The sequence below is a fragment of the Psammomys obesus genome, unplaced genomic scaffold (genome assembly GCF_907164565.1).
Source record: "Psammomys obesus unplaced genomic scaffold, mPsaObe1.curated_primary_1811, whole genome shotgun sequence".
Lineage (NCBI taxonomy): Eukaryota > Metazoa > Chordata > Mammalia > Rodentia > Muridae > Psammomys > Psammomys obesus.
Genome location: NW_026591711.1, coordinates 5600307 through 5625820, shown reverse-complemented (window position 1 = coordinate 5625820; position 25514 = coordinate 5600307). Strand labels below are relative to the sequence as shown.

Here is a 25514-nt window from a genome sequence, read left to right as displayed (position 1 = left end):
GCCACAGGGGAGGACAATGCAGCCAGTCCCGATGAGACCTGATATACTAGGGTGAGAGGTAATGGGAGAGGACCTCCCCTATCAGTGGACTTGGAAGGGGCTTGGAAGGAGATGAGGGAGGGAGAGTGTGGTTAGGGCGGAAGGAGGAATGGGGCTACAGCTGAGATACAAAGTGAATAAACTGTAATTAACATAAAAAATTAAAAAAAGATACCTGACTTGTGAGTATGTGGATGCTGGCATCTAAATTCCAGTCCCTAGTACTAGTCAGCAAGTGTTTTTAACCACTAAGCCAAACCTCCAGCCTCCTGAAAGCTTCTTTGGAGAGATGGGCCAATCCTTACCAACTCTTCTAGTGATACTAAATTTTGTTCATTTATCTGTTCTAGACACTTTGCACGGTGTAGTGGCATATATCTTTAATGCTAGCACTCACGAGGTAGAAGCCAGCTGATCTACAAAATGAGTTCCAAGCCAGTCAGACCCACTCTTGTCTCATCTTAAGAAAAAAAGAAAAGAAGACCCTATAATTGGCTTCAAGGCACCAATGAAAACCTTGCAGTCACCATCTGCCCCCGAACAATCATCCATTTGAACCTGTTATCAGGATGGAAAAGGAGTCTCTCTTTGGCCTTGTGAAATATATAAAATGTGCTATTCTAAGCCCCAAAGGCCTGTATGCTTATAAAAGAAGGTTGAAACCTCCAGGTTTGAGGATGCAGCTGGTTCCAGTGTAGGCTTGCTGTTGTGGTGTAGGGCCTTTAGGAGATCTCAGTAGGAAGTTATCTGAGGCCACTGTTTGCAGTTCTTGCAGATTCTGATTAGTACTTGTGGGGGGTCATTACACAGCAACAAAGGCTCCTCTCTGGCTTCTCTGGCTTCCTACGTGATACCTCCCTTCCCTACAATCTTCATCATGAAGCCATATACCACGGTGTGATTCACCCACTGTGCCCTAACCAGAGTTTTTTAGAATTTCTATTTAGACTTTCATATTCTAATATTAGTAGCTACATAAAACTATTTTCTTTATACATTATCCAGCCTTGATGGCAACAGAAAACTAATATAGCCACTAATAAACAAGGGTGCAATCTTTATCTCCTTGGAGTTATTGGGAAACCATCAAGAACACATTGCCCCCTTTCAACTTCCCTGGAGCAGTCAGACCTAATTGTGGGTATTCCCTTAGAACCCTTTCAGAGAAGAAACTAGCAAAACATTCTAATTCACCCTCCCCCAATTCCCATCTAATAGTTTTTTCTTCAGCCACACATCTCACTGTCTCAAGATTTTAGAGGCAAGAAGTAAAGACTATTTGTCTACCCTGTGGTGTTTGCTTATTTTCATTGAAAGGTGGGAGTGCAGAGATGGGTATGTTTGTCTATCGTGCTTTAAACACAGAAGTGTTTGATGTTACAGTAAAATCACTGAAGCCTTGCAAATAGTCACTGGCTCCAGGTGAGTAGGTAAGAAATGAGAACTGAGTGTGAAGATGTTGTTCTCATTGTTCTGACCAGTTCTTGACTGATCTGAAAAAGCTGGCTGCAGCTTTAGGTTTTGTCCAAAGGCATTCTTTCAAGAACAACCTTCTTTGTATCCTGGTGTGCACTGCAGGAGCAGCAGAAAGAGGCACATGGGGGCAATGCTTTTTTCATTCTCTAGGGTGGTACAAAGCTAAGAGCTGCTTGGTCACTCACCTTGAATCTCACAGACTGCCATCTGTATGCTCCCTTTGCAACCCTTCCAGGCATCTTCAGGAGAATCGTAATAGGATAGTATTCCCCCACAGAGAAGGAACCATCGAGGCTGCCAACCTAAAAACAGAGGGAAAGCCAGGCACAATTACTGCTGGTGTGTAATGTGCCAACCCAGGAATAGAAATAGGACCTAAAAATGTAAGGTACCGAGTCCCAGATGCAAGGACCTTTTTCATTGTTTCTAAGAAGTAAGCAGCTTAGAAAAAACTTGTACATTTTAAAATTAGTAACAAACAGTCCTAGAGGCATACACTTTAGTCACATGAGACACAGCAGTTGGGAAGGATCAGGAGTAAGGAAGTGATGGTTATATGTAATAGCACTTACACAGATTTTTATTTTCACCTCCTCCTTTTAAACACAGTTCTAATAATTTGTGATTCTTAATTTTTCTAAGATAAGTTCTGCCCTGAACATAATTATCACACACTCATCCCCTTGTCAAAAAATTAGCAGGATCTTAGAAACTATGCAACAAAGATTTCAGCGACCTCTAAGCAAAGGTTATGCAATGTCCAGACTAACGAGCCTAGAAGCATAGGACTCTCAGATTTCTCTAACCATTTTGTATTTGCCCATTAAAGCACAACAATCTTTAAATCAACCTTCAAGAATTAGCTCTAATCAATATTGGAGAATGGGAACAATCTCTATACAGCAGAAGCAGGCATCTTAGCTCGTCTTCTCACATGCCCTGCAATTCTAGGCAAACCAAAATGCTTTGCTATGAGAATCAAGCTCGACCTTCTCATAAAATGTTCTCACCATCTCAACTTGTATTTGGAAACAAACACACACACACACACACACACACACACACACACACGCACACATACACACACACACACACCAGCAGTCACCTTCTCTTAGGTATAGTCGCCCTCTTTGAAGTGCCACATTACCTTTCTCTCATGCGACACTACTATGGCTGAGGAGTCAAGAGAGAAGGTTGTGGGGACTTGAATAGAACTCCAAGGACTGAGCAGATATACGTATCTACTTACGGATCCTTGGAGATTGTATATGGGGCTGGAGAGATGGCTCAGTGGTACAGATCACTTGCTGCTCTGGTAGAGGACCATGGTTTGGTGTTTAGCATTCATATGGTGGCTAACAACTGCCTTCTCATGGACACTGTGGGCACCAGGCAATAGATAGGAACATACATGCAGGCAAAACATTCACCGGCATAAAAAAAAAAAAAAAACAACTTTTTAAAAAATGTGGGTAAAACATCAACTGATGTCCAAATGATAGTGACTCATTTTGCTGTTTGGGGAGAATGCTGTACTTGCTAAACTCACACAACCCTTTCCTGTTTGCCCAGGGTAACTGTTACGAGAAAGATGAATGATTGCACTAAGTCCAAGGGAAGCAGTCAGGAGGGCAGGCGAGATGTTCTCTCACTCACAGGGCCTGCTCTTCTACAAATTGCAAGACAGGCCTGCCAGGAAACACATCTCTTCCTTAAATAAAAATAGATGAACACTAATTCTCAACATCTACTCTCCCAATAATATCTGAATTGAAGCCATATAATTTTTGTTTCTCAGCAAAGATTAAATATTCTTTCCTAAAACTCCTAAAACCAGGTACTCTTCTTGCCATACTTTCTGTACTAGAAGCTTCTGCCCAGAGACGAAGAGCCTTTATTGGCTGTAAGAAGCCCTATGGTCTTACCCATGCCACAGCCCACAATCCTAGCAAACTTATAGAAATGAATTCATAAATATATTCATGTTGGAAAAAGAGACATCTGAATCTCAATTTCTTTCTTCTTTTCTTTTTAAGCTTTAGTAGTAGATGAATTTTTAAAATTTACTTATTTTGTAATTAATTACAATTTGTTCACTTTGTAGACCCCTCCCTCATCCCCTTTCAATCTCACTTTCCTTCCCTCTTCTCCTCCCGTGACCCTCCCAAAGTCCACTAGGGGGAAGTCCTTCTTCCCTTCCCTCTGACCCTAGCCTATCTGGTCTCATCAGGACTGGCTGCATCATCTTCCTCTATGGCCTGGCAAGGCTGCACAGGGGGAAGTGATCAAAGAGCCAGCCACTGAGTTCATGCCAGAGACAGCCTCTGCTCCCCTTACTTGGGAATCCACTTAATCTCAATTTCAAGTTCTATGAAAACACAGACTTGATGGCCACCATCACTGTAACCTAGTAAACATCATCCCTCTGAGTACAGGATTTTTTCTGGTATCAGACATACTGCTGTATTACACCTTTGTAAAAGAAGCTGCTTATGTATGGCATTTTTAGACCACTTACCCTCTCACTGAGACAAATGTATGCCACTATTATGTATGCCACTATTTAGACCACTTTCCCCCTTACTGAGACAAATCTGTTTCTCAGAATGCAGAAATGGAAGAAGTCTTTGAAATCACCTAGGACAATCTGTTCAATTCATAGAAAAAGAAACCTATCCCAAGGTACACACTTACATAATAGAGCTAAAAAGAAAATCATGCCTTCCTATATTGACCCTGTGGTCACAAAAACTCCCAAGTCTTGGATCCCTGCTGCTAGATAGCCATAATGATATAGAACAGTCTTTTCACTTAGAGTTCAACTCCTACCACTCTTGCTTATATGCACCCCTTTCCATGATATATCACAACTTTTGTAACAGAAGGCATTTAAGACATACCTGATAACTATTTAATCAAGTTTAGGACTTGCATTAGCTGTCTCCAAGAAAAGAAGCAACGGGATCACATATTGACATACAAAGTGAATCACTGTAAAGAATTGTCTCATCCTAAGAGCTGCAGTGTGAGCAAGCTGGGGTCCATGAAGTAGGCATCAAGGAAGGTCAATGTTCATTCCTATTGGGCAGGAGGAGTTCCTTCTTACTTAACCTTTGTGTTTTACTCTAGTCTTCATGCAGCTAGGGGAGGCCCTATAAACATGACGAGGAGCATTCTATTTACTTGATCTACCAATGCAGGTGCTAATCTTACCCCAAAATACCCTAGACTCATTCAAAGTGTTTCCCCAAATGTCTGAGGACCTGAGGCCCTCAGCTTTCTTTTACTATGACAAGTATCTTAATATAAATAAACTTTAAAAAGGAAAGATTTGGGCTTAGTGTTTTCCCTGATGTTTTAGGCCATACTCCCGAGGACCCCACTGCCTCTGGGCTATGCTAAAGTGGCACATGATGGCAATGGTGAAGAGTGCATGGTGTCACAAGATGCTCACCTCATGGTAGCAAGAAGCAGGACAGGAAGAGACTAGCATCCAACTACTCAGAAGTATTCCCTCAGTAACCCATTTCCATTTTCTAGGCTCTTCATAAAGATTCTGCCACCAGCTAACAGTATAAAGCTGAGGACCAAGACTTAAAAAAGAACATGGGCCTTTCAGGTGTGTTCCATGTCCAAACTACATTAGCCCCTTGTGGCTTAAACTGACACTGAAATAAACCATCACATCAATTTCAAGACCATTTTTAATGTAGCACAGAATTTTAAAAATGCTGCCAATTAAACAGAGATAAAACACTAATCACAACGTAATTGCAGATTCTGTAATAAAAGTCTTTTTTTTTCTTTAATTATATGGTGGCATATGCCTTTAATATCAGCATTTAGGAGGCAGAGGCAGGTAGATGAGCTCTGTGAGTTCAAGGCCAGTCAACAGAGTGAATTCTAGGATAATTAAAGCTACACAGAGAAACCCTGTCTTGAAAAGCCAAAAGGGGGGGGGTAATCTTGAAGTTTAGAGACTGTAGTAAGCTGGCTTTATCTTACAGGAATCCTAAATGCTGAGAAGTCATCCCCTTCCCACACAGCTCAGCTGCACTGAACTTTGAGAGTAGCAAGTGACCTGACTACAGCAACTCCTCTCCTACTGTAGGTTGTGTTTAACTGGGCAGAGGTATCATTATCCAAGGGAAGTTCAATATGTCACCATTTTATCCTTTAACTTGGTAATGCAGAAACTGTAACAAAGAGGAACATTTTTTTAGATGGCGAAGGTTCCTGAAGTCTCAAAAGACACATTAAGAAGCCCCAGTCCTGTTAGATGAGATCAAATGCTGTGATGGGGAGTCGAATTAGTGCTGGACACACTGTTCTTTTTAATGCCCAATACTGACACACTGGGCTACAGCCCAGCAAAGACAAAGTATATAAGAAAAAAACGCATGGGTGATGAGGCAGCTGTTGATCTACTTCATGTTTCAAGATACTCTGCAGATAGCCTGGAAATTAGAGCTACTCAAGGGTAATAAAAGACTGGCAGAAACCACAGGTCTGTACCATTCCCTGTTACTTAGGTAATAAAAGACTGGCAGAAACCACAGGTCTGTACCATTCCCTGTTACTTAGTCTGACGACTGACTCATCTTCCTGTCCAAAACTAAACCTGATTTTTGCTCTCCTCTGTTAAGGAGGGCACGTTTTCAAACCCCATACACGGAAGGATGAGCCAAGAAATTCTGGAGTTTTAGCTCATACTCTCTGTTATCACCAGAGATGGCATTCGAGGGAAAACAATATGTAAATCCCAATTTTATGTGCTTTGTGTAATTCTGGATTATGTCACTGCAGAAAGTACACTTGACATTTATTTCTTGGAATTCATCATTCATCCTGCATATCTCTACTGCCCTTCTCCATACTTCATCCACATAATCTGGATGAAGCTGACCAGCTTCAGGACAGATATGTGTGTGTGATACAGGCCTAACTGGAGTTTCACATACTTCATCCTCAGTGAGTTCTAGAATGAACGACTAGCCCAATCAGCATTCTGGGAAAGACAGAAAGCACTGGAGACTGTCTCTTTTTCTTTGACCTGAAGGATACTTGCTTGGTGCTGCTGGCAGCCATCTTGTTATCACAAGAGACCTAAGCATGACTATCACATAAGGGGAAAAGGAGGTAGAAGACTTAAGGAGCAGAGAAAGAAGAGGGAAAATCTGGGTGCTGTTTAATCAGAGCATATGCCTAAAGGGAACACACTCCTGGACTTCCAGGTAAATGAGATAATCAATATCCTGATTTTTATTATTGCTATTATTATTTACTTTTTGTTGTGTTTTGCAAATTTGGTTGAATAGGATTTTTCTTTAAATAAGAGTTCTAAAGGATCAACCCACCAAACATACAAAAAAACAACAACAACAAAAAAAAACCATTTGACAAAATCTAAAGTCCTTTCACAGTAAACAATAAAACAAAAGCATAACAAAACTTTAACTAGGACTAGAAAGGGCTTTCCCACAATTAACCCACCCAACAGTAAAAACAGAAAGCTTTTTCTCTAAGATCAGGATAAGATAGGGTACCTGCTCTCATCATTTCTACTGAACACTGCACCGGAGGTTTTAGGCAGGACAGTGGATAAGAAAAAGAAATAAAAGGTATCCATATGCGACAGAAAAAAAGCAAATCTAGTCTACTTAGAGATATGCTTGAATAAGCCAGTTCAACAAGATTCAATGTACAGACATCAACTAGACTTCTGTATAAAAGCACTGAACAATTTGAAAACAGAATTCTCAAACAAATTTACTGTAACATCAAATAAGCTGCTCAGAGAAAGAGTTCAACAGAGTATAAAACATACACTCTGAAAGGGGCAAGATAACATTAACATTTTGTTAAAGTTGCTGGGCATGGTGGCAAAGAGGGAGAACCTGGCACATCTGTCAGTTCAAGGTTAGCCTAGTATACCTCATGAATTACAGGCCAGCTAGGGCTACATAATGAAACTCTGTCTCAAAAATGAAACAAAAATAAGAAACAAAGAACTAAATAACTAAATACCATCACTCCCAAACTACAGTTAGCTATCCCTTCTTCACACCGCAGATGCTCTTCTACACTTAATCTCTCTTTCTGAGAGACAGGGACTTGCTGTACTGGTCAGACTAGCTTCAAAATCTTAAGCTCAATGGGCTGATCCTGGCCTTGCTTTTTTTAGTGGCCAACATACCTGGCTAAAATAAGCTTTCTCTTTAACCTAAAACTTTTCAACTCAATTAATATTGAACAATATGAATTTTCAATGACTATAATTTTCTTCAAAATATGCACTTATATTTGGATATAAATTTGCATTGCTTACCTTAATTTTACACTAAATATTCTAACAGAATCACCACTTTAAAATCAAGATCCAAGATGGAGGCACCAACTGCACATTGTATTTGATCAGCAGGGTAGCAGTGACTGCACAACGACCAAACAGACCAAACTGTGGGCCCCCAAACACCAGCAACTGTCGGCCCCCAAACACCAGGTGAGTGGAAACCCTACAATAAGGGAAACAATTGGCTCTGACCTCAGGTCACCCAGCTAATCCCCAGAAAAGTTCCTGAGTTCCAACAAGCACACAGTCTCCAGTGGCTAGCCACAAACTTATGTGCAGTGCCACTGAATACCTTCTGGGTACCTGGGCACTCAGCTCCAACCTCAGGCTTCCTGATGCCTGCGAGCCAAGAGAACAACCCTAGACGCCGATCCAAAGCTCAGCCTAGGGAGACCAACCAAACTTCTGGGCTGGCTGGTTCTCCAAGAAGCTCCACTCAGCAAATACAGTGTCTGAGAACAGAATTTGGGCAGCTGCAGCTCATTAACCTCAGAGCAAGCTAGTTAGTGTTGGGGCAGCTGACTCCAGGACTTCCCCCTGGTGAGAGGAGAGCCCCTGGACTTCTGAGGAGTTCAGTTAGTCCACAGGATCATACACCTGAGGAGAGCTGCAGCAATTCCCTGAGAACCACCCTCCAGTTGGAGACCATACCCACCAATCTGAGGAGGACTCCTTCAGGAAAATCCAACTTCCTGCCCAGGGCTCTTCCATCACTACCAGCCTCCCTCCCTGGAATCCAGCAGGCACCAGAAACTACCAGCCAATGCCACAGACAACCAGATGGCTAAAGGCCATCGTAAAAAAAAAAATCAACAAAAGCCAAACAATATGGCATCTTCAGAACCCAATTCTCCAAAAGCAAGCAGCCTGGACACCTTAACACAACTGAAACACAAGAAAATGACCTTAAATCTATGCTTATAAAAATGATAACAGAGGAAAGGAATACAATCCGTAAAGAAATACAGGAAAATGCAGTCAAAGAGATTGAGGCCATCAGAGGCCTGTAGAGAGGAAATGAATAAAACACTCAAAGAAATACAGGAAAACCCAAACAATCAGGTGAAGGAAATCAATAAAACAGTTCAAGATCTGAAGATGGAAATGGAAACAATAAAGAAAGTACAAACTGAGGGAATCTTGGAAAGAGAGAACTTAGAGAAGAAAACAGGAACTACAGAGGTCAGCATCGCCAAGAGAATACAAGAGATCGAGGAAAGAATCTTAGGTGTAGAAGATACAATGGAAGAACTTGATGCATCCCTCAAAGAAAATGTTAGATCTAAAAAATTCCTGACCCAAAACATCCAAGAAATCAAGGGTACCACAAAAAGATGAAACCTAATAATAATAGCAACAGAGGAAAAAGAAGATTCTCATCTCCAAGACCCAGAAAATATTTTCAACAAAATCATAGGAAAAAAATTCCCAATTTAAAGAAAAGAGATGCCTATAAACATACAAGAGGCCTACAGACCAGGAAAGAAAATTCTCCCACAACATAATAATCAAAACACTAAATGTACAGAACAAAGAAAAAAATATTAAAAGTTGCAAGGGAAAAAGGCCGAGTAACAGAAAATGGCAAACCTATCGGAATCACACCTGACTTTGCAATAGAGACTATGAAAGCCAGAAGGGCGGGATCTATGTCATGTATACCCTGGAAGAACACAGATGCCGGCCTAGACTACTACACAGCAAAACTATTAATCATCATGGGTGGAGAAAACAAGCTATTCCATGACAAAATGATTAAACAGTACCTACCAAAAATCCAGCCCTACAGAAGATATCAGAATGAAAAATCCAACCCAAGAAGGCTAACTACACCCAGGAAAACACAGGACATAAATAACTTCACTACAGCAAAACTAAAGGTAGACAAGCACACAAACACTACCGAAACCAACATCAAAATAAAAGGAACTAACAGTTACTGGTCATTTATCTCTCTCAGTATCAATGGTCTTAACTCTCCAATAAAAAGAACTAACAGAACGGATGTGTAAACAGGACCATATTTATTATTCTGCAACAAATTAAAGTCCAAGTGGATCAAAGATCTCAATATAAAACCAGACACACTAAATATACTGGAAGAAAAAGTGGGGAAGAGCCTTGAACTCACTGGCAAAGGAGACAACTTCCTGAATGAAACACCAACAGCTCAGGCTCTAAGATCAACAACTAATAAATGAGACCCTATGAAACCAAAAAGCTTCAGTAAAGCAAAGGACACTGTCAACAGAACAAAACAACAGCCTAAAGACTGGGAAAAGATCTTCACTAACCTTCTATCTGACAGAAGGCTAATATACAAAATATATAAAGAACTCAAGAAATTAAACTCCAACAAACCAAATAATCCAATTAAAAAATGGTACTGAACTAAACAGAATTCTCAACAGAGGAATATCAAATGGTGGAGAAACATTTAAAGAAATGTTCAATGTCCTTAGTCATCAGGGAAATGCAAATCAAAACGACATTGAGATTAAATTTACACCCATCAGAATGGCTCAGATCAAAAACAATTGAGAATAGTGCTACCTCAAGACCTAGCTATACCACTCGTGGGCATATACCCGAAAGACGCTCCACCATAAAACAACGCCATTTGTTCAACTCTGTTCATAGAAGCTTTATTCACAATAGCCAGAATCTGGAAACGACCTAGATGACCCTCAATGGAGGAATGATATAGAAATAGTAGTACATTTACACAATGGAATACTACTTAGCTATTAAAAACAAGGAAATCATGACATTTGCAGGCAAATGGTTGGAATTAGAAAAGATCATCCTGAGTGAGGTAACCCAGAACCAGAAAGACAAACATGGAATATTCTCACTTAAGTGGATTATTAGCCATATAATACAAGATAACCACACTATAATCCACAGACCTAAAGAAGCTAATACCAAGGAGTACCCTAGGAGGACCCAGGGAGAATGCTTAATTCTCATTCAAAAAAAGCAAATAGAATAGACACTGGAAGCTGTTAAAGAGAGGGAACAGGATGGGAGCCTACCACAGATATCCTCTGAAAGACTCCACCCAGCAGGGGATGGAAGCAGATGCCAAACTTTGGGCAGAGTGTAGGGAGTCATAGGAAAGAGTGGAGGAATAGAAGGACCTGGGGGACAGAAACTCCACAAGGAGACCAACAGAGCCAAAAAATCTGGGCTCGGGGGGACCTGCAGAGTCTGATGCACCAACCAAGGATCATACATGGAGAGGGCCTAGACCTCCTGCTCAGTCATAGCCAATAGGCAGCTCAGTCTCCATGTGGGTCCCCCAGTAAGAAGAACAGGGGCTATCTCTGACATGGACTCTGTTGCCTGCTCTTTGATCACTTCCCCCTGGTGGGGTGACCTTGCCAGACCACAGAGGAAGAGAATGAAGGCAGTCCTAATGAGACTTGCTAGGCTGGGGTCAGACGGCAGGGGAGGAGGGCTCCCCCTTTCTGAGAAGTAAGGGAGGCGGTGGCAGAAAAGAGAGAGTAGGACCAGGAGGAGATGAGGGAGGGGGGCTACAACTGGGATGTAAAGTGAACAAATTATAAAAAATAAATTCAAATTTAAAAAATCGAAATTTCTAAACACAAATGTTCTTCTTTAAAGAATCAAACTAAAGAAAAAAAACATGTGAGCTATGTCCATATAATGTGTGGAGACAAGCACACTGCACAGCATATAACAAGCAGCTCATCTAGACCACTTGGAGGAAGGGGGCACCTCATTAATCAAGCACCTGAAATACTTTAAAATTTATATCAAGTAAAATATATTGTTTGGGAAACGATTCTGAGTTTCAACAAATGCACAATAGTAAAGGGGCAAACGCTTAGTCCCTTCCCAGATTTTTTGGGCTACTCCTTGTCAGTTCTTCTCTATTCTACTGCCATGAAGGGACACTATCACCAAGGGAACTCTCATAAAAGAAAGCACTTAATTGGGGGCTTGTTACAGTTTCAGAGGGGTAGTACATTATCACCATGGCAGGAGGCATGGCAGCTAGCGGGCCTGAAGCCAAGAGCTTACCTCTTATCCATAGGCAGGCAAGCAGAGAAAGACAGAGACGCTGGACCTGACACGGGCTTTTGGAAGCTCAAGCCTCCTCCAAGGCCACACCTCCTGATCCTTCCTAACTGGTTTACCAACTGGGAATTAAGCATGAAGATGTATGAGCTTAAGGGGGCCATTCTCATTTCAAACCATCACACCTGTCTAGCCACTGAAGGGTTTTCATTTTAACTTGAAAGTAGTTTCCAATTTCATTGGGAAGTTCCCTTTGATCTGGCTGATGTTACTCTGAAGTGCAGTTTAATTTTCTGATATCTGGAGTCCACATCTTTTTAGTTATTGATACAGTGTTGTTAAAGACGTACAACACTGTTTTTAAACCACTTGGCAAGGTAGAGTGCTATGGCTGGCGTGAGAATTCGTGGACATTTGACCAGCTGCTGTATTTTGTTTTCTTGTCCCTTTAGAGATTGTTGAAAATTCTGTTCTCCTACCAAGCCAAAATTTATTGAATTGATTTTATGAAATTCAAGTCAGAACTCAAACAGAAATTTTGAAAAACAGGGGCTAGAGAGACAGCTTAGCAGTTAAGAGCACTGACTGTTCTTCCAGAGGACCTAGGTCCAATTTTTGGCACTCACATAGAGGCTCACAACTACCCTTAACTCCAGTCTTAGGGAATCTGATACCCTTTTCTGACCTCCCTAGGTACTAGGTATATATGAGGTACACAGACATATATGCAGGCAAATACCCATACATGCAATACAATCAAATTGAAAAGTAAAAAATAAAATATTTTAACATAAATCAATGACAATACTAATTTGGTAAGTACAGGATGAGGAATGCCAGTAGGAAAAGAATAAAGCCACTATATATTTCTAATGTCTTTATTTATTCTTTGAAATTCTCATATATTTATACAGTGTATTTTGGTCATATCACCATCATCCCCTTCCAACTCCCCTTATTGCTCCTACCACATTTCCCTCCCAACCTCATGCCCTCCACATTTTATTGTTGTTATTGATGATCCCAGAGTCCAAACAGTGCTCCCCACATGTGCACAGATGTGGGGCCAGCCACTACGGCTTAGGGAACCTAGTGGCAGTCATGCCCCTAAAGGAGTGTGACTTCCTTCCCTCATCAAGCATTCACTGCATTCTTAAACAGCAGAAAGCTGTATGTCCTGTAAAAGCACTCCAGTTCCTGGAGTACACTAGTTTTAAATCTAGGCCAAGATGTTTCACACAACATTTATGGGTCCCACATGGCACGGTGACATGCACAGTACAAAGTGCACACGTGTTGAGAACTGAAACTGGAATGAGGTTCTGCCATGCAACCCAGGTAAGTGCCTTTGATTTTGAATTGCTTTCTGGTGACTGTGGGTGAAAACCCTTTCTTTTGTTTATACAACTCTGTACAAAGTTGGGACCAGCAGTTTTAGGATCTGGGCACTTGAGCGCATCAGTTGTTCTGCTTATCAGGTCACCAGAGTGCCTTAAAAGCATTTGCCAATTAAGATGTTAACTGGAAATCAAGTATTTATAATCTCACCATTAGCAGAAAGAACCATGAACAAGAAACAATTTATCGTGGATTTTTTAATTCACAAGAAATGTTATTGTGTAGAAATACAGGGGGTTAAGGGGGCAGAGAATGGCATTATTTAAATCCTTTCCTTGAAAATTAAGCCGAAAGTAGAAAAAAAGTAAAGGAAATGTACTTTTTGATCAATAAAAGGAAAGCCCAGTGACTACAATAATTGGGCCAGAATAGGATAAGAAAAGGTAACAAAACCCTTTAACTAACCTCCTGAGTCCTTAACTAACCTCGTGAGCCCTTTGTTTGACAACAGTTCCTTTGGTCATGGTATCTATCTTAGTTTGGGTTTCACTGCTGTGAACAGACACCTTGATCAAGGGAGCTCTTATTTATAAAAGAATGCATTTAATTGGGGCTGGCTTACAGTTTCAGAGGTTTAGTCTGTTATCAGCACCGCAGAAAGCATGGCAGCGTGCAGGCAGACATGATGCTAGAGGAGCTGAGAGTTCTACATCTTGATCTGCAGGCAACAGGAGGCTGAGTGCCACACTGGGCAGAGATTGAGCATAACAGGCCTCAAAGCCCGCCCCAGCATTGAGGCACTTCCTCCAAAAAGCCCACACCTCCTAATAGAGGCATTCCCTATGGCCCAAGTATTCAAACATATGAGTCTATGGGGGCCAAACCTATTCAAACCACCACAGTGTCTCTTCACAGCAATAGAACAAGACAAGCATATATTGTTTTATGTTATATAAATGAATTAAAAATGAACCATTTTAAACTGAAGCAAAGCATTTACTGATCTCAATCAAGTAAGCCTGACTCCACAACCTTGACGGACTGCCACATGTAGCCTGGCACTCAGGCAGACCAGATCTCTTCAGAGCCCACCTATACCTCAACATCTCACAAAGGAGGTAGCTAGCAAAGCCTTGTGCTCCTTTGCCAGGTCAGTCAGTAACTGAGGAGGAGGGAAGAAAGGGAAGAACTCCCATCATAACAAGTAAGTTATGATTAGCTAAATTACAGGCTTCTTAGTTAACATTAATTAATTCACAGAGCATATTTTTAGCAGTTAGAATTGTCAAGCTTGGAGATCTAAAGAAAAGATCCCAGATCTCAACAAGGGACAGGCTTGCAGAGAGTGGAGGTGCAGGTAGTGAGCACTCTATGGAGCCTCCTGTTACAGTCTGCTCTCAATTACACTGGGCAACTAGACTGCATACGTATTTACCATGTATTACACACTTTCTGCATGTACCACCAGACGAGGGTGGGAACATTCTGGCACAAGCTCAGACTTCTGACATACAGAAGAGTCACTGCTGCACGACTCTCAGTTGCTCTGAGCCTTCTTTTCTAGTTAGTTAGCAGACGTGAACTAAACAGAGTTTCAAAGTTTCCTACCAAGCTGAGCACATCATCTTCCCTCTCACTTGGTCTTTCTGAATAGGTTTGGTATCACCATCCAAGCTGCAAGCTGAAAGGCCAATTCTGCCTTATCCTCCAGGCCAGTCACTGAGTCCCTCCATTCTTGATATCTCCACATGTGTTTTCAGCATTATACTGTGCTACACTGGGGCCTGGAGTGTGAGGTCACAGACAGGATGATAATGCAGAACAGGCTCACTGTGTCTCTAAGTTATCACGTGAGCCTTGTCATCAGTGACATGGGACTACTGCCCTTCTCCCCATCTCCCCACTTCACTCTCGTTAACTCCACTGTCATGTCCAGGTTAAGATTCCTTAAGACTGTTTTTACCCACTCTTTCTTCCTTCCTACTGGGAAGTCCTGAGTGACTGCCTACCACACAAACACCACACTTTGCAGCTTGGTTTAATAATCTAACTCTCTCCTCATACTGGCAAAGAATGTGGTGTAGCCGACCTTTACTAATTTGTGGGTTCCTTACTTCCTTCCACCCTTCTCCAGTTCTACCCTTCCAACCCATTAACACTTGGTAGGAAAAAAAAAGAAGAAGAAGAAAGAAAGATAGAGGGGAAAGAGGGTGTTGCTACTAGTTCCTGCTGATTAGGGGTGTCAAGTTCCTTTAGGCAAGTTTGATTTTTTCCTGACAAGATATTTAATTTCTTCTCCTCATCTCTTTGTGCATGGCCACTCGACAATCTGCAACAAACCCACAAACTGTAACAACAGCAACCAGCAACAGCACTAGCAGGAGGAACAGCAGCTGTTGTAACACTCTTGGAGCTCTAACATTTGTATGTCCTCTCAAGAGTCCCCCCAGGATTTCAAATGCCATACACTTGCAGAAACTATCTGCAGCGAAATTACACCTCTGCCAGAGCATGAGGCAAATCATAGTCAGCTGCTGTGGATAATCAGAAGCAGCCCCATAATCCATACTTGAAATTAAAACAAAAACATATTTCCATAACATTTCTGTGCTTTTAAAGAAACCAAAAATTCTCACTACAATGTGGTTTTGGTCTTCTTTTCTCCTTTGAAGGTGACTCCTGTTCCCTCCCTTTACCTATGTCCACACCAATTCTACCCACCCTTCCATCTTACCTCTTCCAAGAAGCTTTTCCTTTATCACTGCTAAAAGAGGGTTCTTAACATTTTTCTTGAAAAAACTGTGGCTGACTCATTTGACTAATTTTATGCTTTCTTCTCTTTATTTTCTTCCTTCCTGTTTTCAGTATGCTTACTTTGGTCTCACAGGTAGAAGGGCTGGTCTCTCTATATAAGAAGTGAACGCAGGCCAACAGAGGGCAGGAGCAAAAGTTGCTTGCAATGCCAACCCCATGGCCCCAAGTGCTAACAGTCCAGCCTGTCAGAGATAATCCAGCATTGCTGCTAAAATCTCGGTAAAGACACCAGAGTAAAAGGTACTGCCTACCCTCCTCTACAGACAGCTGTACATGATGTGATCTTCCAGGTCGTGTGAAGACACAGCCTTGAGGCAGCCACTTGAAAACCTGTATGTCCACACCCAAACTCAAGTGGAAATGAATTTTCATGATTGAGAAGGTCCTCCTCAGACTATAGTCTCTTGGGCACAAAGACCTTGTTCTGCTCTAAACAGTGGCCCCAGCACTCTCAAAGGGTCTGGTGGGTGAGCAGCTCAAGCCCAGAAGGGCTTCTCAGACAAAAAAAAAATATGTAAAGGTGCTAAGAGCATTGAAAGAGGATTTATGAAATCATTTCTCTTATATTTAAAAATAAAGAGAGCTTCTTATTCTGGAACATTTCCAGTTGGAGGAAATGGAGTGTATTTTCAAGCAAATATTCTGCTTCCTGTGATAAGAGAATATTGAGAAAGGTTAGTGCTCTGTAGCAGTATTTTCCATATATTTTGCATTTTTCTAACTTTTTGGGTGCTGCAACACACTCCACAGGCCTGACACAGGATTGAAGAACACTATCCAGGCAACACGGCATTTGGATGCACTTTATTTGTCATATTCTTCTGTCTTCTATGCAACATAACATCATAGCTTGTTTGGTTGTCTGTCTTAAATGTGGCTCTAATGGAACCTGGCTGACTTGCTCAGTCTAAACAAAACAAAAGTGATGGTAATAGAAAGTGGTAAGGATTAAACACCAAGAATGCAATCTGAGAAAAATGATCCCTAGTCTTCTTCAGTTTACACATTTAAGATTCTAGATCACCCTCAAGATACCCAACCACATCTGATACAGCAAAATGAAAAAGTGTGTGGACCTTCTGATGGGCGATCACCACCAACATCTACTATCTGCTGTTCTGCTGCTTATTTTGTTGTCTCAGAGGGTCTGGTGGATGAGAAATTCCTTTAGAAAATTGCCTGGTGGAGTCATACTACTGAGGCGCTACTGAAGAACTGTGAAACTTTAGAGGTATGGTCTGGTGGGAAGTCTCTAGGACAGAGGAATGTCCCTGTAGAGGACTGTGGGATCCTAGAAAGCCCCTTGTTCTGTTTTGTTTCCTGGAAATAAACTAAGTGTTCTGCTCTTCCACACACAGGCACCATCATGTACTACTTCACCCCAGGCCCAAACAACAGATCGCAGACCACAACCTCCAATATTACAAGTCATCTCTTTATAGGGTTAATTATCACATGGATTTTACCACAGGAGCAGGAACTGAACGACACACCCTGTCACTGAACCCAAAATTCTGTGTGTAAAAGTTAATCATTAGATATCTAAATGTGAAAGAATGAAGTTGTACCACATCTCACTTCAGACATGAAAGCTAATTCAAAATGAGCCAGAGACCAAGTGAAGGGCAAAAACTATAATGAAGAAAATACAACTGTATCTTCATGGCTTGGGGTTAGGCAACATTTTGTTACCAATGATTAAGCTATCAGAAGTATACAGAAGAAAAATATCTGATAAATTAGACTATATGAAAATTTATAACATTTCTGCTATCAATGACACTCTTAACCAACAGAATATTTAAAGCCATACATCTGAAAAGAAATTGACATCCACAATGAAGAACTATTACAACTCCATAAGGAGAGCCAGGAGGGGGGGGCACACCTTTAATCCCAGCACTTGGAAGGAAAAGGCAGGAGGATCTCTGAGTTCCAGGCCAGCCTGGTCTACAGAGCAAATTCCAGGACAGCAAGGGCTACACAGAGAAACTGCATCTCCACAGAGAAAAAGAAAGAAAACAAAACCCTTCCCTCCCCCCCAACTCCATAAGGAGAAAGAAAACCAATTAACAAGTGAGCAAATATGTAAATAAACATTTCCTAGTGGCTTGTAAGCAAATAAAAAGATGGTCAATAGCTATAGTTAGGGAAACATATGTCAAAACCATTTATTAATTCACACTAAGTAGGGTTAGCTGTAACATGATATAACATGAAGTAACAAGTATCCACTACTACATGTAGAAACTGAACCTTGATTGCTAGTGAGAATGTAACGTGGCATGAAGACTGGAAAACAATCTGGCAGCTTCACAAATTGTTAAGAGAATGATTGTAAATCCCAACAAATCCACTTCTAGACGTGAATATCCGAGAGAAACAAGATATCTATACAGAATAACTTGCATACAAATGTTCGCTACAATATTATTGATAATAGTTCCCTAGATGCAACAATCCCAATGTCCACCTATTGAAGAACAGATATGCAAAACACAGTATCAGTAAAGTATTATTAGGAGTAAGAAATGAATCAATACATGCCACAACATGAATATATCAAAACAAGAATATGCTAAAATCATGTGATTTGATTGAACATTCAGAATCCAGCTGGTCACACTGTTCTGGGAGATTATGGAACCTTCTGAATGAGACTTAGCTGGCAGAGGTGAGGATTATGGGCCATCTTCACTTCTGATCCAAGCTTTCTGCTTCTGGACTCCCTGGCAGTATAGCCAGTTGCTGCTTACTTTTGATGTCACAGGCAGGGCTGCTCACACTGCTATGCCCTTCTAGGCATGATGGACTGTGTTCCCTGAGCTGTGACCCAGAATAAATCCTTCTTAAGAAACATTCTGTCGATGACAATGAAAACAACTGTCATAGAAAACAGCTAGATTAGGCAAATCTACACAATGGAGGTTGCTAAGGGCAGGAGGAGTAGGGTTGTAAAAATGCTCTAAAATTGATGGTAGTAATGGCTGCCCTCTGTGTGTACATGCACACAAGCTACTGACTTATATATTTTAAATGGGAGCACATTAAGGTATCTAAATTACTATTTCAATAAAGGTGTATAGGCATAAAGTTATTGTGTAATTAAAATGTTGATTTCTGTATCCCCCATATCTGGTTGCAATCCTTGTTCTGAGAATCTTCTGTCTTAATGGTGTAAACACTGCTCTCTGATTGTCCCCTGATGCAAATAAAGCAGCTTATAGCCAATAGCTCAGCAGGGGAGAGAACAGGGCTGGACTTCCTGCCATTCAGTGGAAGAGGAGTTGGAAAAGGAAGTACAGGATTCAGCCACAGGAGATGTCCAGGAGAGACCAGGAGAGAGTTCAGCTGGGGAACTTACAATGTGCAAGTATCTCTGGGATGTACACTGGGAGGAAACAAGATTAGCTTAAAGGGTTAAGAATAGAGTAATAACTGCTCAGTTATTGTGTTGTGAAGCTTATTGTTAAAATAATATAATAGAGTCTCAATTATTTGTGTGATATCTGGGTAATAGAGAAACTAAGAAACAAACACAGTTTTATAAAAATAACTCTAACAAGGACATTACAATTTCAACAATAGAAAACATGAATGAGTAGCTGTGAGAGCATGAATTCCACTCTGGGTCACCATGTTTCAGACGTCCTCTAGTCAATTGCACAGCATGACAATACAGGGGAACAGTCATTTCTACCACCTGGGGAAAACATCACAGTGCCTCCTCACTGGCAGCCACTGAACCAGCCTGATGCAAGCTCTGCTTCTGTAGTACAGTGCAGCAATGTGTTTGTGCCTAACCTGCTGAAGAAGCTTGCAGCTGGTTAGAGTTTGAGGCAATGGCCCTCTGTCTGCTAAGCAGGCAGCTGAAAATTCCATACTCAAAGCTTCCCTCATTCCTCAACTCCTTTCTAGCTCCTCCCCTCACATGTCCTGCATTCTAGGTCAAACATACTTAAATATAGGTACATTGTGAATCAGCGAGCATTATATAATGATCAGGCAGGAGGGACCTTTGACAGTGTTATGTAATGGAGCAATGACTCCGGAACCACTTACTAACTGTGTGACCTTAAGCCCAGTCCAATGCTATGATTCAACGTCTTCATCTTAAAAGAGGAGATGAGAAGGCTTCTCAAAGTTGCTGTAAGGTTCAAATACAAAGCGTTCAGGACAGCGGGCAACACACTGTAAGTGCTGACGTGTTTTTAGGTAGTAGTCTTAGCATTAAACTGGTAAATGGCATTCCTTTTATTGGGGGAGACACTAAAGTTAAAAACGGCCAAGGGACTGGCAGTGATGAAGCTACCATCCAAGTCCAGCTCTCACTGATCCTATCCAACAGCCCTGCATGAATGACACTGACCACATTTTAGGTTTTAAAAGATACATGGCACAACACATATTGTTTGATTCCTTTTAAACAATCCAAATTTATTTTTCTAAAATATGAAAAGAAATCTCAAGCACAAATCCCTGAAAGTCCACTGTTCTGTACTTCAAAGGGCAAGATGGCCTGAAAGCTTTTCATTTTTCTTTCATTTTTCATTAAAGAAGCCTAGTAACTAGAAAGAGGCCTTTCTTCTCTTCTTCTGTTCCTGCCTTCTTGAATCACATTCATGCTAGAAATTTGGATGCTTTTCTCAGGGCCTGAGAAACTTTGAGTAATAGATAGTTATAAAATAACCACACTGTTTGCCAAAGTACAGAAGGAGATACATGTTAAGAGAGAAGGTCTTACTATGCAGCCCACACTGGCTGATAATGCCTCAGCATCCTGAGTACTAGGATTACAGACACGTGCCACCAGCATGCCTGGCAAAAGAGAAACACCTGGATGATTTTTTGTCCAGTAGGCAAGCTCTTCCACTGAGCAGACTTGTAACCAGAAAACTTTGTATGCTACAGAGTAGCTCACTTAAATTTCACACACACACCAGTGCTTACATAGGACCTGGTAAGGCTCCCTCACCCCGCCCTGGTGTATTTGTTGTTTCCAGTTAGAGGGATCCCCTTTCCACACACTCCTGGCCCCTATCCTGCTCAAAGCCCTCACACAAGCACTCCTGTGTCACAAAATCTTCCACACTGCTTCCTACTGCATTACTGCCTTGGCCCACACGGCTGCTTAGGTAGACTCAGCCTTCTGATTCTACTTACTAAAGCAGCTTTTCTGAACAGCCCAGGACTAAACCTTGCTGTCCACAAGCTCACTACACACATTTGGAACTGGCTCCTAAGTACTTACCCAATCTTTCTTACCGGCCAGCCTAGGGCACAAACAGGGCAGAGGAGCGGTCTGCCTGCTTATTTCCTCTGTTCCTAGCACAGTGCCCAATAAAAAGCAGTTGGCAAATTAAATTATCATCAGGGTTGCAGGTGGCAAGAACATGTGCCCAGCACCACTCAGCCTGGGTAGATCCCTAGTACCACAAAAGAGAAAATAATACATTCTCCACAGATTCAATGGGTAAAGAGAAATACTAAAGTTTTTCATTCAAATTTGACACCTTAGCTTTTTTGTTTGTTTGTTTGTTTGAGACAGGGTTTCACTATGTAACTCTGGCTGTCCTAGAACTCATTAAATAGAACTCTAAAAGATTCACCTGCATCTTTCTCCTGAGTGCTAGGATGAAAGATGTGCACATCCTGTGCCAGACACCTAGAAATTCTTATTGAGCTTTTCATAAGCATAAGTACACAAGCTACATAAAAGAATAGTTTATGAGCTCTTTTTGGAGAAAAATTTAGAAGGAAAGAAACCTTGGACAGGGTTATGTATTTTAAAGTAACTATAAGTAGGCTATAAGAAAAAAAAAGTTTTAAAAATGAGCTTCATACACCACATATTTGAGTCACAGAACACAGTGTAACCAAACCGGTACTTCATCCCTACTGGCTAGCTTTCCTAGCGCTGGAAGGTACTATGCATGCTAGTAGGGGAAAAAGCAATCATCAATATCACTCAGCTGTGACCCCTACAATAATGGCAAGCTACAATAATGACTGGCTTGATACGATATGCTCACTGATACAACAGTGGCATGAATGTTACAAACATAATTAACCACTTTCAGATTGGATCTAAAGTTTGCTCTATGAAATGGAACCCATTCCTGGCACTATTACAGGGCCAGGAATCTATGGTTAGATAAGTGATAGCTTTAAAAGGAGAACCTAATACTGTTATTCTGCTAATGGACTGAGCATTAAACCAACTTCTAATGATTTACTTCTATACCCATAGTTCAGTGCAGTGCTTATCAGAGAAGTTTCTCATCACTGTAGATGGCAATTAACACAGAGATTTCTCAACTGGCCAATGTGCAAAGAATAAGAGGCAATGGAGTGCTCAGTCCTTAATGGAACACACATATCACACCCTACTCCCAAGCCCCAGGGCTCTTAGGGGAAGAATAAGTGAAAAGATTGTAAGATCCAGAGGTGATGGATAACATCAAGGAAACAAGTGTTTTCTGGACATAACAGCACAGCTGCACGTAGGCACCCCGTGATTGTGACCACATGCCTTAGACTGGAGCAAGCTCGAGCCAGACAGAACCCCAGCATGTAGGAGGGGTGATATGAAATCCCAGCACTAGCTGAGGAACTACTGGCATTTGATAGCTGCTGGGAGAGGGAGAGTCAGTTATCTTTAATGGTGTGATCCTTGGCAGGCCACACTCCCAAGAGTATTTGAGCAACACTAGCTGAAGGAGATGGAGGAGGAGGACTTCAAGTTGGGTGGGGAGTGAGGGTGGAGAGGGTGGATATGGAAGGAGTTGGGAAAGGGGAACAGGGATGCACATGATCAAAATAAATTGTGTGACACTCTCAAAGAGCTAATAAAATATTATTGTAAAAGCAAAGGCTTAGGAAAAAAAAAAGCAGCAGCACTTCCACTGAAGCTCACCATTCACTCTCCAACAGCTCTTTGTGGGAGACCAACAAGCAAAGGAGAGCAGAGGGAACAAGGACTCATGTGATCTTTCTAAGCTAGAGCCATTCTCTTCCAAAGTAAGACCATTGTCCAATGAAAGGAAATGCGCAGACCCAACAATTCTAAGCTTGTCCAGAAGAGTAGCCAGTGATGTGACAGTCTTCACAGAACTGCGAATGGCACCTAAGCCAAAGGAACAAGCGACAGTGGCTCCCATGCCCATCTTTAGGGATTCACCCTCAAAACAGATGGCATGACTGCTAGAAAATTTTCGGTGCAATGAAGGGTACAGAAGATGTGGGGAGAGGGGGCATTTTACTACCAAAACTTTCTATTCAGAAAGGAGAGGGTAAGCCCTGTGGTGGTGGCCCAGCCTTTAACCCTAGCAGAGGAAGAGATAGGACGATCTTTGAGTCTGAGGCCAGCCTGGCCTGGTATACAAAGTGAGTTCCAGGCCAGCCCAGGAATATGCAGAGAAACCCTGTCTTAATAATAATAATAATAATAATAATAATAATAATAATAATAATAATAATAATAATAATGAAAGAAAATTGAAGTGGGACAAAAGAGAGTGTTGTGTGGGAGTGAGGGTGGGATGGGATGGGGGTGGGCGACAACAAGGGGGGTTGACTCAAACCATAACCTCAAAGGAGAATGGCGGGGTCAAGCCCTCTCTCGGATAAGCAGCATGCACTAATCTGCTTCCAGCATTCAAGAAACTGGAGCCCAGCTTTGAGTTATCTGCATCGCACCTAATCTCTCTGCTGACATCACTGAAGATCCTTGGAGTGAAGGCCAGGTCTTAAGAAAACACCTCCCTCACTTCCTCTGGCAGTGATTAAAGGAAAAAGAAGTAGCTCGGTACTAACCACTGCAGCACTTGGAGAGACGTCGGGTACACGCCGACAGGTGTGCTTCTGCCCGCCCTGTGCTGCCACTTCCTCAAAGCCAGCTCTTCCCTGCCACACACATCTGTCCTCACAACAGATTTGTCCCGATCAAAGGGCGGGGAAACTCCAGCCTTAGCTGGGAAGACTTCTGGTTTCTGCATTCCCACTGACACGACGCATGTTAATCCATTTTTCAAAGTAAAAAAAGTCTAACTTTAAAAACGCACCGATCACTGTGCATAACATAATGTATTAAATACCGGCTGGCCGGATGAAAACAATGCTCATTGAGAACCATCTTCAGAGCTAAGGAACAGTTCTAACTTCCAGATAGTTGAAAAGCGCTTCCAAGCTCTAGAAAGGGGGCAGGGTGCTATTTTAAGCCACCATGCCGGGCAAGACAAGGACACGGTTGCTAATATCTGCATTCATCTTATGACAGAGTTCTGAAACAAAAGAAATGTTCGGAGAGAAAAGCCAAACGCCAGCGCACACTCCGGGGCTCGGGGCGGCGCAGCTGGAGCCCCGCTACCTCACTCCGTCTGCAGGGGGATGACCCTGAAGGTGCCTAGGGAGAGTGTGTGCGTGGAGACTCCGGAATTCCTGGGGCTGCAGCTGCTGGCGCTCACTCGGCACCGTGCAGCTGGGCTGCGGCCCAGGAGAGGCCGCCCCCCGCCCAATTCGCGAGCTTGGGGTGGACCCCGCGGCGGCCCCGGGCTGCCGGCTGCACCCGGTGCCCCAATCTCGGTCCGCGCGGCGAGGCGGCGGAGGGCGCCGCCTGGCGCAGGGCACACTCCGAGGCCGGCACTCACCGCTCAGGTAGTTGGTCCACTTGTACAGCACGCCCTCCATGGCGCCCGCGGGCCCCTCGCCGCCCCGGCCCGCCGCGGGGACACCGGGCCGGCCTCACATCCTGGGCCCGGGGGCGGGGTCGCCGCGACAGCCCGGGAGCATCAGCTTCGGGTCGGGGGTCTGCGCCTGCGCCCGGCGCGGTCGGTGCGGACGCGGAGCAGCGGGCGTCGGACGGAGGCGAAGGAGGCGCGGCCCCCGAGGCGGCGGTCGCCGGCGCCCTACCGCGGCCACTGAGCCCACAGCGTCCGCCCCGGCGCGCTCGCGCATGCCCAGTGCGCCGTGCGCACGCTCCCAAATCCACGCCGGGGTTTGGCCGCGGCGCCGTGGGGCCGGCGGGCGGGGCTGGGATGCGGAGGCGGGTAACGGGTCACCCCCGGATTCTGGTCTCCAGGGATCCAGTTTTTTTTATTTCAAGGTTGTCAGTGTAGCATGATCCCCGCTGAGACCCCGAATCTTCGGATGAGGCAAGTGTGTGGTGCGTTTCCGGATGCACCTCCCGTGGGAGGCTCTATTCAGACTGTTGGGCCTCTTGACTGGAAGCTTGGTCTTGAACCGCTGGCATTGACTTCCAGACCTTGTGAAAATCGGCACTTTCACAAGGTCCCCTGGGGAGTGTCTGTGCACAGCAAAGTGTGAAAATGCATTGTTGTCAGGATCCGTGTTGCCAAGAAAAGTGCTGATCACCAGTTAAGTAGAAGGAGAATCTTGAAAAGGAGCACACTACAACCCAAATGCTAATGTCACAGAAATAAGCGCTGAAGTG

At 42.8% G+C, this 25514-nt stretch overlaps 1 protein-coding gene across 1 annotated transcript in view; it reads right to left on the bottom strand.

Moving 5' to 3' along the window:
• Window positions 1-24973, bottom strand: part of Plekha8 (pleckstrin homology domain containing A8) — a 30346-nt gene extending 5373 nt beyond the window's left edge. Inside the window, exons 1-2 of the mRNA XM_055611819.1 lie at window positions 24712-24973; window positions 1701-1817 (exon numbers count right to left, since the gene is read on the bottom strand). Coding sequence (XP_055467794.1) covers window positions 1701-1817; window positions 24712-24751 — 157 coding nt within the window. The 5' untranslated portion in view covers window positions 24752-24973. The remainder of the gene's footprint in view (window positions 1-1700; window positions 1818-24711) is intronic.
• Window positions 24974-25514: the final 541 nt, after the last annotated feature.